We start from the raw sequence: 14,317 nt of genomic DNA on the forward strand, positions 1-14,317 counted from the left end.
TCCCCCGCAGACTCACCCCGTCGCCGCCAGCCCTGCCTGGGCACCCCGCCGGCGGGGCCCGCCGCCGCCCCCGGCCCGGCAGCCCGTGCGGGAGGGCCTCCGCCCCGGCGGGGTATTTCCTCTTCCTCCCGAAGCGCGGCCGGGGCGGGAGGAGGAGGAGGAGGAGGAAGAAGGGGAAGGGGCTGGGAGCGCTCCAGCGCGGCGGGCAGCCCCGCCGCCGCCGTCGCTGCGGCAGCGGGCGGAGCGGGAGGCGGCGCCAGCAGCCGGCGGGGCCCAGAGTCACCGTGTCACGGCGCCCGGGAAGCCGTTGCTGCCGGATCCGCCCCCCCGCAGGGCTAGCGAGGGAGGAGGAGGAGGCCGGCTCCTCGCCGCCTCTTGTATTTTTGCCCCTTTCTCGGCCCTGCTCCCGGCCCTTCTCCTTTCGCACCGGGGCTCCGTGCGTGCGGCGGCGGCGGGGGGCCAGGCCGCAGCGGCGCCCGAGCAGCCCGCGGGAGCCCCGGGACGGGCCTGGGCCGCCGCCTCTGGACTAGGATGTCCCGACATGAAGGTGAGCGGCGCGGGGCGCCAGGCCGTGGCGGCGGGGGCGCGTCCCGGGGCCCGGCCCGGCGTTAGGGCCTGGCGCGGCGCCCTCTCGGGCGGATCATCATGGCGCCGCCGCCGGGAGGGGGGCCCGCGGAGCCGGCGGCGGAAGGAGGCCTCGGCGGTGGAGGGCGGCGGCTGGGCCCCGCTCTGCAGTGTCATGGGAGGGGAGGCGGCCGCGGCCGTTACGGCCCGTCTCCCCGCGCGGCCTGCGGCGGGCCCAGCCGCCTCTACTGCCACCCGTCCGGGCGCGGAGCCGGGGCCTGTCGCCGCGCGGGGCCGTGAGCGGGCCCGCGGGGGGCCGTTCCGGCCCTCTCCTCCGCCTGAAGGACGGGCGGAGGGGAGGTGGGGGTCGGGCGAGCGGGGCGCTCCTGGCCCCCGGCGGGCCCGGCCAGGGTGGGCGGCGGCGCGAGGCGGCCTGCCGACGTGTCGGTCGCTGCCGCGGGTCAGGCCGGGCACGGTTTCCCCGGCGCCCCGGGGGAGGGGGCGGGTGGTGCGGCAGGGGGCCGCGCCGGGAGGGCGGCCTCGCACCCCGGGGGAGCGGGGCCTCGTTTGATGCCGGGGGTCGCGCCCAGCGGGCGGGGAGAGGAACTGGGCCCCGGCGCGGAGCCGGGGTAAGAGGTGTGCGGGCAGCTTGCGTGGCCCTGCCGAGGGGTAGCTTGTGTGCTGGTAGCCCCGGGAGCTGCCTGTTTTCTCTCTGTTTTGTCTTGTGGCAGAGGAAACCAGTGCTGAGGTAGTGGCCTGTTTTGAGGCGTTAGGCGATCAGAGAAACGCGTTTTGTGTGTTTGCCCCGTTCCCGCTGTGGGTGAGTTCAGTGGATAGTTGAGAATTAGTCAAATGGAGCAGGATGCAGAGAGAGCTGGAAGCTAAGAAAAGAATTTCTACAGGAGGAAGATCGGAGTGTGAAAACAGTAGAGAAAGTCGCTTGATTTTGCTGTCCTTTCTTACCAGCGGGTAAGGTGCTTGGACTAGTATTAAAATACTCTGTAAAACCGGGGTTTGTCACCTGAATGGATAACTTTCTGCCATGTTAGGAACTTAATTCAGCACCTGTCTCCATTTTCTCCATCTTACTTAATTTCTCATTTTACTGTTTTATCTAAACTTAAAATGTTTTGACAGAAATGTTACAGAATTCAGTATTTGTGGGTAATAATGCTGGCTTCTAGTTGGTATGTTGGTGCTGGACGATGTTCTATATGATGGATTTTTGGTGTGCCATCACAATATTTTGTGGATTCCTAGTTTGTGGAAGTATGTGTGCTTCTGTATCAAAGAATTGTCTTCTTTGAACCTATTAGCGCTTTTTTTTGTTTTGTTTTTAAGTTAAATTTAGTAGGGGTACCAAATTCTTCCCCTCCTCCCCCCATATTTTCCGCAAACAGCGGAGTTGCTGGATTTATTTATGATTAGAGATGCAGTTTCTAACAACAGTGAATGAAATGAGTGTTCATCAGAAAGTTGTTAGTGACTCTGTGGGATTATGCAGTCTGTAAGTCTCTGCTATGATGCGTGTATCCATGATATTCTCTTCGAAGTACAGTAGTAGAATGCAAGCTTTTCTAGCTTGAACAGCTTAAAATTACAGAAGTGATACTATGTGTTGTTCTTTAGTGTTTTCCAGTGGTAAGCACATGAACTGTTATAAAACGTGATGTTTGCGAAAAAGACATTTCAGTCCAGGAGCAACCTTTTTGTTAAGACAGAGAAAATTTGAAAATAGATTTCCTTGTAAGTATGTTTCTGATGGAGGCTATATCATAAATTTTTCTGTTGTGTGTTAGGTTCTGTTTGTAGCAGGGAAAATAACATTCCCTTGCTTGGATATTTCTTGATATTTTTAGGAGTGACTGTTAACAAAACTAGGCTTAATATTCTCTTTCCAAAGCAGATTCATTAGTGTTTGTTCTTTCTAGACATGACTGATTAGAAAAAAAAATTGAAATAATTGTCTGTCTTTTCTGATGAGCATGAGTTTTGGGATTTCATATTGCAGATGTAGACTTCTCAGGTGTGTCTGTGTGCACACCCATGTGTGAGTGAAACCATGAGGACACTGAGATTAAAAATTATGTCTGTCACTGTTTTTTTGATATATTTTTATTAAAAATCTATTCTGTCTTAATTTCTCAGTGATTCACCTCTTCAGATGTTTTGGTTTAGTCAACTTTAGTTACAGAGTTAGAACAACTCTATTAATATGGGGGGCTTGCTTTTCCAACTTTATGGAAAAGAGGTTTGGAGACTTAATTTTGTTAGAAAACTAGAAATCCTAAATACTAAATACTCAAACTACTCAATCCTAAATACTAAAAAAAAAAAAAAAAACCCCAACTAAAACTAAATACTCAAAAAAAAGTAATTCTTGTTTCAGATCTGTATACTGACAGTTTTTGATCCAATGTGACTAGTTTGGGAAGGGCTGCCTTGGAAGAATACAGTGGAGGGAAAAAGTAAATGTTAATCATGCTTAATAAGTGATATCTTTACTTTGTGTTTCCTTTAAAGTGGTCCATCCTCAAAGTTACAAACAAGATTTATTGATTCCTCCTGACAGAATACTGGATGCTGTACCAGTTTTATGATGGGAAAGGATGTCTCTGTAAGGGTACATGCTGGAGAAGTTGGAATTCCAAAGTCTTGGGACTTTAAATAGGCCATGAAGCATCTGATGGAGGTTTAAGCTTATTTTCTGTTGGGCTTTCTTGAATATTTTCATTAGTGTAATAATCCATAAAATACAATTGGTTGTTTAAAAAAAGAGATTTTTGTTATCTCTCTGAAAAAGTCTGACCACAGCCTGCCTTTCCTCTGTGCCCTCGTTTCACACGTAAGCTCTGGGCTCATGTTTCTCCCAAATTCAGGAAAATGGACAGAACTAGAATGTTTATTATTGCTCTTTCTCAAAATGTTCATTTAGTGTTTAAGAGAGTTTGTTGGTAATACTGTCAAGAGTAGCTGTTAGTGCTTATCCACCTCTTGCTATTGCTAGTTGCTTCTCATTTTTCAAAACGATTTTTGTTCTGTGATCTGGTGCTAAGAGACTAGCTATCCTCTGCCTTTGGTTTTCTAGAATGCAACATGAGGTCATTCCCTGGTCTTGGGCTTTCATGTTGTTCCCTTTATAGGAGTGACAAGCTGTGTTTCTCTGGGTTAGCCCTTCTGTTGAGGAGTATGTGGTAGTGTAATATTTGTCAGCCTACAAGGAGCAGGTAGGTAACTTTTTTTTAATACTCTAGAAAGTATACCAGCAGGTATTTTGCATATTACAGATTTTCGTTCTGTGGCCATGCATCTGGCAACGATTCTCTTGTATGGCAGTAGACGCCACCCAGGACTGCTGAAAAATAGAGAATCACAACTTCCAGGAATATCATTAGAAGACTATTTTTTGCTGCTGCTTTTATGAAACTAGGTTGCTGCAGCATTACTGGTCATACAAGGGCCTGGCTTCAGGTTCCTCACACCCTGCAGCTCCAGAGGGCGCCCAGCACCGCACCACCTGCACCATTTGGTTCTTGGTCTCACACACTCTGCACTCCACTCCTAGTCCCAGTTCCATACTTTGTTTCTTATTTTCACTAAGGGATGTATTCTTTAAGCTTAGAGCTAGCAGTAATGCAAGTGGTGGTTGTTTTTGACAGTGTTCATTTGTCAGCATTTCTTATGAATCAGGAAAACTCTGCAGTTAATCCTAGTCCCACATGAAGTACAGTTGTGAATGGATGGTGGTAACAAAGCTAGGAAGGAAGAGCAGTGACTGTCAGGATCATGCGGAGTTTCCAAATGTTCTGTGCTAGCTTCAGGCTCCTGGTGTTTGAGGGAGTGCTCCTCTTTTGTGTGTGATGTATGTCTTGCATAGAGATCTTTACATCAAGTGCTTATTTGTAATAGAAGGGTAAATAAGTACATCTTAAAAAGTAATACATAGAACTTGGTCTTTGAAATCAAGAAATCCTAGAGTTACGCTTGAATACATACCAACATATGCTTGAATACATACCAACCACTTGAAAACAGCTAGTGTAAGGGCACTGTTAGCTCCAGTTGTCTAGCTGTACAGTGAACAGATTGGGCGTTTGGGCTGATGACATTTTCTGTATGCTTACGATAAAAAACATAAATAAAATTTATCCGTAAAGACTTTTTAAAGACATTAAAAGCAAGAGTAATTTCTGTCCCTCAGAACTATGCAATAGCTGTGTCATACTTGAGCTGCAGAAGGGTACTACGAGCTTCTGTCAACAAATAACACTCAGCAGTTGATGCATAACTTTTAATATTTCATGTTGTGTCAGTTAGAATTGCCACTAAATGCAGAATTAATCTATTTTTGCATGTAAAATTCTTAATTCAGGTTACAAAGACTAAGTATTTTACATACAAAGTACTCAAGATATTGTATTGGTGAAGTATTGCATTTAATAAAGAACCAGCATTTGTGACATCATTTATAACTTGCTGCCTTCTGATGCATTTTAATACTTTGCTTATGTCTTCTCCAAACATGGAATTTTGCTATTCTGCAATAGAGAATAATCGCAAATTCTTTCATATGTTGCTGCTACTTAGATCTGTTTTGTAGAAAATAAATCCAGATTAAGTTGTGCATGTAGCATGAAACAGTGAGGTTTTTGAATCTGCACTAATGTTTGACTCTGACAAAGCATTTTCTAACTGTATATGTCAAAGTAACAACAGTATGAAATAGTCTTACTCTGATAGCATATTAATGCATATAATTACAGGTGTAGTGCAGTATCTGAAAATGAGTTAGTGTGATAATTTAACTAGTGAGAGCTATGTGTAGGACAAAAAAATGTTAATGTTAAATGTAAACAGCTGGAAATGTGATTAGAAATATTGGAACATAGTAATTTGCTTTATTAAACTGCTGTTTCCTTTCAGTAAGAAACTGAATCATTATTTAAAAATAAAAAGAGCCGAACGCATCAGTAATATTTTAACTGGCAAGATACTTACTGGTTTTGAGGGATCTAGGCTTTCATTTTAAAAAAAAAAAAAAAAGGTTTCTGGCTCTGATGGTTTAGGAAACATACTGTGTGTGAATCAATATGCCTCTGTCCCTGCAGTGTCTGTGAGCAAGGAAGGTCTTCCAAAAATATGTGTAAAGAGAGACCATTTTTTCTCTCACATTTGTGATAAGAAGTAATGCCATGGACCAAATATTCTTTGGGAAACAGGAGAAAAAGATTAGATTTAAATAATCAGTGTTGAAAGGTTGATATCCAGTATCATAAGCAGAAAAAATGGATCAGAACTGTGATACTTTAACACTATTGGGTGGGGGTGAAGAGAGAAGACAATGGTGAAATAACTCTTACTTCCAAATGTTTGTTTGAACTAGTGGTGACTAGAAGGGATTCACGGGATATTTAGAGAGCCAGGCAAGCTTCTTGAGCAGTACTGGACAAGTAAAATTTGTACACATTAAAATAAAAAGAAGAAAGCTTTTCAGATACCTTTGTATGTTTATATTACTGACAACATTTGAGGAAGAGTTGGGGTGTCACTGTTCATAGTTGCATGTTTATTGTTGTTACTTCAGTTACTGATAAGAAATACAAAAACAGAATAGTGACTGATAAAAAGAAAGTATTACTACATTCAAGAAGCTGCTGGACACAGCAGCAGATTTGAAGAGCAGTGCTTGGGTGTTGGAATGTGCTAGAATTTGGTTACACAGACAGTGCTAATTCAACCTTCTTTGAGTATCTGCATTGTGTAATTTCACAGCTGTGTAGTATCTACTCAATACCACCCCAGCCTCCTTTTAGGGTGCACAGAAGGGTTTTGTGTGTTAGACCACTGCTCTGTGTTTGGGAGTATACAGCAAATGAGCAGGTAGAGGTGTTAAAGAAAGGATGGTTAAGGTGTTGACAGTGGAGTTTTGTGGAAAGTTGGATCTACTCTTCTGTCCTCTGCTGCAGAGTTCATGAGATGGCTAGGCAAATCACCTTAGCTAGAATTCACAGGTAGCTGTTAGCTGTTTGTTATGTTACGGTATTTTGGGATCTGAGCATCCACAGCTGTAGTAACTGAGTGATAAGCTTTGAAGAAAACTTTTAACTCAAGAAAATCAAAGATTCTGAAAAATCCATCCTTTGGTATCTCAGATTGGGCACATGGATTCAGTGAACTTGCAGTTTTAATCTTTATATGCCTTCATTTCCCTCCATTTCAAGAAAAGGAAAATACTACTTAGAAGTGCTGTTGAAGTTAATTCATTGATATACGTGCTGCACTGAAATGCTGTAGGTAAATGCCTGCAGGGAAAAGGCAGTGAGAATATCCATAGTCTATGTAAATTTTTCAGTGTGTGATAAATAAAGGCTCAGACTGATCAGTGATTATAAAACAAATAGAGACTTTTTTTGTTTGTTTACTGAACAGTATATGCCCTGGTGCACTCAGCGAGGTGGTATTTTTCTGGAAAGGAATGTATCTGTGTTAGATTGCATTTCCTTTGGTTCTGATCATGATTTGATAGTAGGATACATATATTTTAGTATGAGCAAGGTTGTGAGTTTTCATGGGTTTTGTTCTTGGAATCACTTGGGCTAAATCCTCCACACACAATGTGTTCTTCCCTCTACAGGATTTAGAATACATGGCTGGATTTGGTAGCTGTGGGTTGTGAAAACGGAGTCATAACGGAGTAGAGGTGTCCGAGCTTAACTATAGGCAGCAAGGTTGCTCATCCATTCAGAAACAGCATTATAAGGCACTGTACGCCTCTCAGACACATCTTGCTCAGAGAACTCAAGAGTGCTGTTAGTGACCCAGGACACATGTGAGGGGGGAATTACTGCATGGATGGGAACTGAAAAGGTTCGTACCTCAAAGGCTGATACGGAGAAGGAATCTGAAAGAAAGGCATCATCTGTGTAAGAGTCTAATCTCCACTTCTGAATACAAGAAGATGATACTTCATGAATTCAAGAGAGTGATTAAAACTGAAGTGCTGTTTCATACAGTATCTAATGAGATTGTGGAGAATATTTTTCACTGAAGGTTCTTGAGGCTACCTAGTATCCAGACTAAGCAATTAGTTTTGGATTTTATCTTAAACTTTATACTCCAGGTCTCTTAACTATTTCAGATTCTAATGTGGCTGCCAAGTATCTAAATCTGATGTCCCATTTGGTTCCTATACTTTTCCCTGAAGCATCACCTGAACATCTGGTTTGAACTTACTCTATTGTTTTTTGTCCACGTGGTCCTTATGGTTATCCGTATTTTATCTCTGCATAGCATTAGTACAATTAATTTTGGCATAATGAGGTAAGACCATTTTGAATTCAGTGTGGAGCATAGAGACAAGCTCATTAGTTTCCCTGGTTTAGAATAAATGTGTAAACCCAAGGTTTCAGTTTAGAGCGACTTAAAGTTTTATTTGGGTTATTGGCATTTAGTAAGTTGATAAATGAGGTCTGTATCAAGTGAAAATTGTGGAGCATTGTCATAGAAGTGTCTTCAGCTTTTATCACTTACATAACTACTTTGTCCATAGGTCTCAGAATTGTATTTCAAAGGTGTGTGCAGATGATGGCTTGATTTCTGCCACTTGAAGTCATTGCTTCTAGTTTGGGATTCATTTTTAAGTGTGGATAGAAGTCACTGGAGCCTCTGACATACTTGGAAAAATTTATCCCCATGCCTTCCCCTGCCCCAGTTTGTTCTGAGGCTGTAGTTTGAATGAGCATTAGGAGGAAGATGGATTTGTTTGGCATAATTTTAATCTTTTTTAATGTTAAAATATTGACATAATTTTTTTAGGTTTAGTGTATGATTTGCTCTTGCACAAGAATTCCTCTTTATCGCCCGTTTGTCACTCTGCAGCAAATTTCATTGGTGTGTTCTTTCTATCGTGATTGCTTCATTTGGAGCTTCTAGGAGACTTTCTCTAGAAGTTGGAGTCCTGGGTAAAACTTTTTTTATTATAATTTAACAGGGAACCTGGACACAAGAGACCATAACATTTGGCTCATTTTCATGTGGGATATCAGGTAGAGGTTTTACCTCTTGCCAGAAGGCACTCAGGGAAAGTCTCCTAAAGATAGGGATTAGTGGTCTTGTGCTCCGTTGCAGTGAGTTTTATAGATGCAAGTCCGTTTTTCCAAATTTTTGACTTATTGGGACATTTCAGTAGTATATACTGTTTGCAGCTGTCACTTCATACAGCTTCCCCATAGTCTTTTAAATTTGTTCGTAATTTCAGTATTCACATAGAATTTCACACTTTTAGTAAAATACTATTGATCCTGTTCCACATACGATTTGGATCATCCTACTGTCATCACTGGCAAAATCCAGCTGAAGAAAGACATTAATTTAAAAAAAAATGACAGTTTTTAAAAAAGTATCTTACAAAAATAAGGTGAAGCAACATACAAAGTTTAAAAAAAATCATAACTCCATTTTTTTTTTCTTATCTCAGGTCAGATTTGGTCTTCCCCCATCACTTCTGCCACTTCCTGGTGCCAGATTCTTTTTGGGAGGCAATGTTTCTTGTCTTGACTGACAAGAGGTGCTGTCTCTGGTAGGATAAATTATCTTCTTTGCTTTCTTTCTTTTTGTCTTTGATATTTTATCTTTCACCTTCTTATTTTCCTTGTCATTGTTCTTCTTTCCCTTTGCTGTGCTCTCCCTCTCCCACTTTCCTCCTTAGAGTGCTCTAGGGTGGGATTTTTCAAAAACGCTCAGTGAAGCTGTTAGACCCATGTTGGATTCAAGTAGAAGTTTAATGCCTGCCTCTTAGAAAAGGAAAGCTCTAGTATTTCTTGGTAGCAGAACCAGCCCTTGCTTATTTTAGAAAATAGCTAGTGCTGAAAACGTTTTTAGGCAGTGGTTTTTCTGACCTATTACAGAGATGGATTTGTGTTTTGTTTTTTTTGTTAGAGGAGACAAGGTGGCTTTAGTAGTGAAAATTTTACTTCCTAGTCTATGTTATGACTGATGAATCCTTTAATTATTTGTTGAGGAGAGTCATTGTTTACAAATCTCTTCAGTAACAGTTGATTCCTAGTGTAAATGGTATTTAAGGTCTGACTTCTGTTAGCTTATTGATACTAAAGCAGCCAGTATTCTTGGCTGAAGACATTTACTATTGGCTAGCTCTCTTAGATTGTATTTACCCTAACAAATTGAAAGGATGAGGTGAAGTCTTTATGTATATAAACAGTTAATGTAGAAATTCACATGAATTAATGTGACAGATGGGATAAAGTGGTTTGAGAATATCAGTCTTCATATGTTCATAAGCGTAAACCAATTTCTAAACAAATTCTGGACCCGTACAGGCCATCAGAGTTGCTCTCCAAATGCTTGATGGTATGGCAGGAACTTCATGGCAGCCTCTGGAGGTAAACACCTGGGCACGTGCCTAGAACAACATTACAATTACTTGGAGGCTAAATGGAGGCATCCTGGAGGCGTCTGGTTGGAGAGTACTGCTGTGAGCTGGTGAATATTCTCTTGATACTTATCTCAAGTATCCTAGCTCCAGCAGCAATAGATCATAGAAGATTTTCAGAGTCCGAAGTGCGTTAGGATATAGTCATGTAAGGACTCCTTGTGTGATTGCCAGTAACTTCTGTCTTTACTTCCAAGTAAGTAAAGAAACAGTAATAACAAGAAACAATGCTCAGTTTTACTGGTGATACATTTTTTGCATAACTTAGCAGTGTATTAGCTGTACATGCTTAGAAATCGGTGTTCACCTGGAATGAATTTGAAACTGCTGGAAGTCTGACTACAAGCCTTTGTTGGTTGGACTGACTTTTGTGATAGAATGAAATTAGCTCTGAAGAAGTCTGTGGTTTGGGCACAAAAGCTTGTCTGTACTCAGGATACTATCACCTCACTTTCACTTCAACAAAGCAAATGTTTGAATTATTACAAATACTTGTGTATGCTTTTAATGTAGGCAGTAATGATGAGATGTGCCTAACACAAACAGTGTTTAGTGTGTGGGTATTATGTGTATATCAGTGTGCAAGCTGAGGTGTGGATTGTCTCTGCAAGTGTAAAATTTCTGTAGTGAGAAGCACCTTGTGATTCACTGGTGAAATCAGGTCTGTGAGAGCAGCTTCACCAAAAGCAGTAGTGGTGGAACATGGGTCACATGTTTCCAAATATGTCTTTACTTTCTGAAAGTAAATAAGGCCACTACAGCACCTGAGTTATTATTGGTAATATTTTGCACATGTCCAGAGTAGACTCACTAAACCTAGCTGTAGAAAATGAGGGAAGATTGGGAAAGAGAATTAGGATGCCCTTGAAGAAAGACACCTAAGCTTTGCAAAAGTAAGCTGTAGAGAATTCAGAGCTTTCTACATCATGACTGAACTTTTTTCAATCTAGATGTGCATAAGATAGCTCAGATGATTTTAATTCCATTCCCTTGCTATCATTTGTACTGTTCTGATAAAATGAAAATGTCAGTAAGTGTAGTTTGATCTCGGACTCCACAGATGGAAGGAAGTTGGTTACTTCTGCTGTAAACCATGACCAACTTTTTTTTATTGTTTAGACTTTTATTTGTTAATTATATTAATTAGATACCTTACACATTTAAGAAGATGGTGTAGAAGCTGTGCAGAGTGTCTTGATTGAGGAGGAGGTCAGATACATTTTCCAGCTCTTCTCTCCCTTGGTTATGTTCAGTTTTGGAAATCTGCAAAGGTGAATAAACCTATTGCCCTCCTGAATGCAGAAAGAAGGGATGTTATGATTTGCAAGGATCTTCTCCCAGGTTATTCTGACATAAGGCCTGTGAATTGCCAGGCAGGATCTGACAGCATACCAAGTGTTTCTTATTTTTGAAGACTTTTTATCAGGAGCTGAGAAAAGAGCTTGAGATTTTCCTGTTGAAGAGTGGCTTCACAAGTGAAGACTTAGAAATGAAGATTCCTTAGAATATAACCTTCACTTATAAAGTGAAGATTCCTTAGAAAATTGACTCTTACTAGTCAAATCTGTAGTGGTACCACATTGCTATCGGTAACATTCTTGTGTTATTCCAAACTGCTGTCTGAAGTTTACTTAGAAGCAGATGATCTGCAGGAGGCAGATCCTCAAGTTTAACTGATGATGTCACACTAAAAAAAAATAATAGGAGTGGAGGATTTTAATAGGATTTGGGGATATTTTGTAGTCTGTTACGATATTATCCAGCTCTTAAGTATTGGAGCCAATTACTGGGAGGTGTCATTCTCACTGTACCTCAAAGCTCAGTTAGTGGTTTGTTCTGGAAACATTAGGAATTCAAGGAATGTGTCCAGAAAGCTGAAGGAGAATTGGGAATTACATGCCAGAATACAGTTATCTAGCCAAGAATAAAGAACTTTGGGATGATAATGGATTGAGGTGCAGGACTTTAGACTCTAGCTTTAAGGAATACCATGATGTGGGTTTTTTCAGAGCAAGTATTTCATGTCAGCAGCTGATGGATACTGTTTGCAGTGCTTGCATTAAACTTTGTGTTGAGCTTCTTCCAAACCTATTTTTCCTTTCTTCTAATGTCTCTATTAATAAATTAATGCTTTTGAAGAAAATAGATGCTTTATTGTGTAATAGGACATTGCATTAAATGTCCCTAGTCTGTAAGGTGACACTGTGCCTACATTCTCTTTCATGGTGCTAAGCATTTGGTGATCTTGGCAGTGTATAGCAGTTGTAAAGGTCCATACTGTAGTTTCTTCCATTTAATCCAGGAACTCTAGAGAAGCTGTTGGGACTCCGAGGAATGTCTCAGAAATGAGAAACTACAGAGGAAATACTTCGAATGATCTGATGACCTGTATTCAAGATGAAGCAGACCTTAAGGGTAAAGACGACTAAAGAAATTGCATTTGGTAATAGGATTGTGAATCTTTTTGGTTTTCTCCTGCAACAATTGTAAGGTGTCTTCTTATACACAAGAAAAATGGACTCACTATTGGCTGTACCGTAGGCTCTAAGTTGTTGTATGTGGGTTACCTGTACTGAAAGATGTCTGCAAATCCAAAAAAAGCTTCAAAACTCTACCCTCAAAACATTTTATGTGGATGGTACTTCAGGTGTAGTGTCATACCTCTTTCTTCCTGAAAAATTAACGTAAAGAACTGTAAGCTTCGGGAAGGCATGAGGTGCTGAATTGCTTCTGAGTTTCATTGCTCAGCTGAGAGGTGTGTCAGTGAAGTAAGGCAGCTGCCAGCTGTAGCACATGCAGAAGAGTCTGGAAGGAAAGTAGTTAATGCTTACTGTTTCCTGTAGGAGCTGGTGTGTTGTAACAGTTGATGGAGAACTCGGAAAATAACAGTTGGCTTAAAGTTGTACCAGGAATGTAGACATTCTGCTGAATCGGCTGAAGGTCTCTCTTCATCCCTGCTCCCCAGTGAGAAGACCTTGAAGACTGCCAAAGCAAATGGATAGTTTCACGCTTGTACCCAGTTTCAGTTATGCATATCTGTAGACTAGAAGGCTGTGCTATTTTTGTGGTTAAAATTGGTTGCATGTTCAACATGCATTCCCAAATCAAAGTTGAGAATCCAACACAGTGTGCAGTGAGGCAGTCCTGAAAAATATTTGTGTGTTTAAAGAAGGTCCTAATTACAGAAGATGCAAGTATGTGAGTGTTTTTGCTCATAAACATCTGAGAACTTGAAATAGTTCAGCAGTTTAGTGGGTGAAAACTACCGTTCTGTGTGGAACTCAAGCATAGTCTGGGGGGAAATGGAGAATAGAGCTTGCAAGTTAGTCTGCAAATGTAAAGAAAAAGTTGTGGTTTTCAGTGGTATGAACACTTTTTGTCTGTGCTTCCAAGATGCAGAAATTGAGGTAAAACAGTGAAAATATCTCTGGTGTCTCCACCTTACCCAGCTTCGTTATCTAGGTTTTCTTCAGTGATATCTTTACACTATAGCGCACTCTTTTTTTTTTTCTTCCCTAATAGGCAGGTCATTTAAAAACTTCTTTCAATGATCTATCAAGATTTGTTTGTACAGTTGATTATTCCTTTAGCCTTAAAATACTGTTTTTAAATACATGCATTTTGGAATTGCAGTGTGGCATCTGAGCCTATAGTAAGGAGTAGTGAGACCTAGTGAGTTTTGATGCTCTCTTGTTTCTTAAATTATGAAGTGAGGTATGTTTTGTCTGTTTTGATAAAATGCTGTATTATTAGGCACCTGCTTTTTGCTGAAGAATATAAAGAAAAACTTCTCTATAAATCACTGTCATTTTTATTTAGAAAAATGGCTTTTTGTTAAAGCTCAATTTCCAATTTTTAGAACTCTGGGAAATAAGGTTTGCATTGGGGTTTTTGTTAGATCAGGTTTCTGTACTAAGTAATTGTCTGCAACTGTAAGTTTCAGACTGTTTTCATCTGTTTTCGTCTGGCTGTTGATCCTTTGTGCAAATGCAGTTTTCCAAATGCTTTTGTTACTTAATTCTGAATGTTTTGTTCTACAGCAAGGCTGAATCTGTCTTCTATGCAGTGTAAGGATGAGGGGCTGCGGAAGGATTTTGTCTGAATTGTGGTACCTGTCTGATTCTTGTGGTATAAGTCAGAGTGCTTGGCAATTTGCTTCATTAAAATTTAACATGAGGATTTGAGAGATCTGAATTTTGGCAGGCTAGATGAAAAATCTCATTTTTTTGGTCTTTATTCTGCATTTAGTGTTTCTACCTGCAACAAAAGTTACATGGAAACCACAGTGGTTGTTTTGTTCAG

General features: G+C 41.2%; 1 protein-coding gene across 2 annotated transcripts in view; it reads left to right on the top strand.

Moving 5' to 3' along the window:
* LOC104630216 (E3 ubiquitin-protein ligase KCMF1) overlaps window positions 1-14,317 on the top strand; it is a 53,852-nt gene continuing 39,535 nt past the window's right edge. The window contains exon 1 of one of the 2 annotated variants that reach the window (XM_075739598.1): window positions 1-547. In XM_075739598.1, coding sequence (XP_075595713.1) covers window positions 532-547 — 16 coding nt within the window. In that variant the 5' untranslated portion in view covers window positions 1-531. The remainder of the gene's footprint in view (window positions 548-14,317) is intronic. The other variant, XM_075739597.1, reaches the window with a different exon arrangement.

This window comes from Balearica regulorum, chromosome Z (genome assembly GCF_011004875.1).
Source record: "Balearica regulorum gibbericeps isolate bBalReg1 chromosome Z, bBalReg1.pri, whole genome shotgun sequence".
Lineage (NCBI taxonomy): Eukaryota > Metazoa > Chordata > Aves > Gruiformes > Gruidae > Balearica > Balearica regulorum.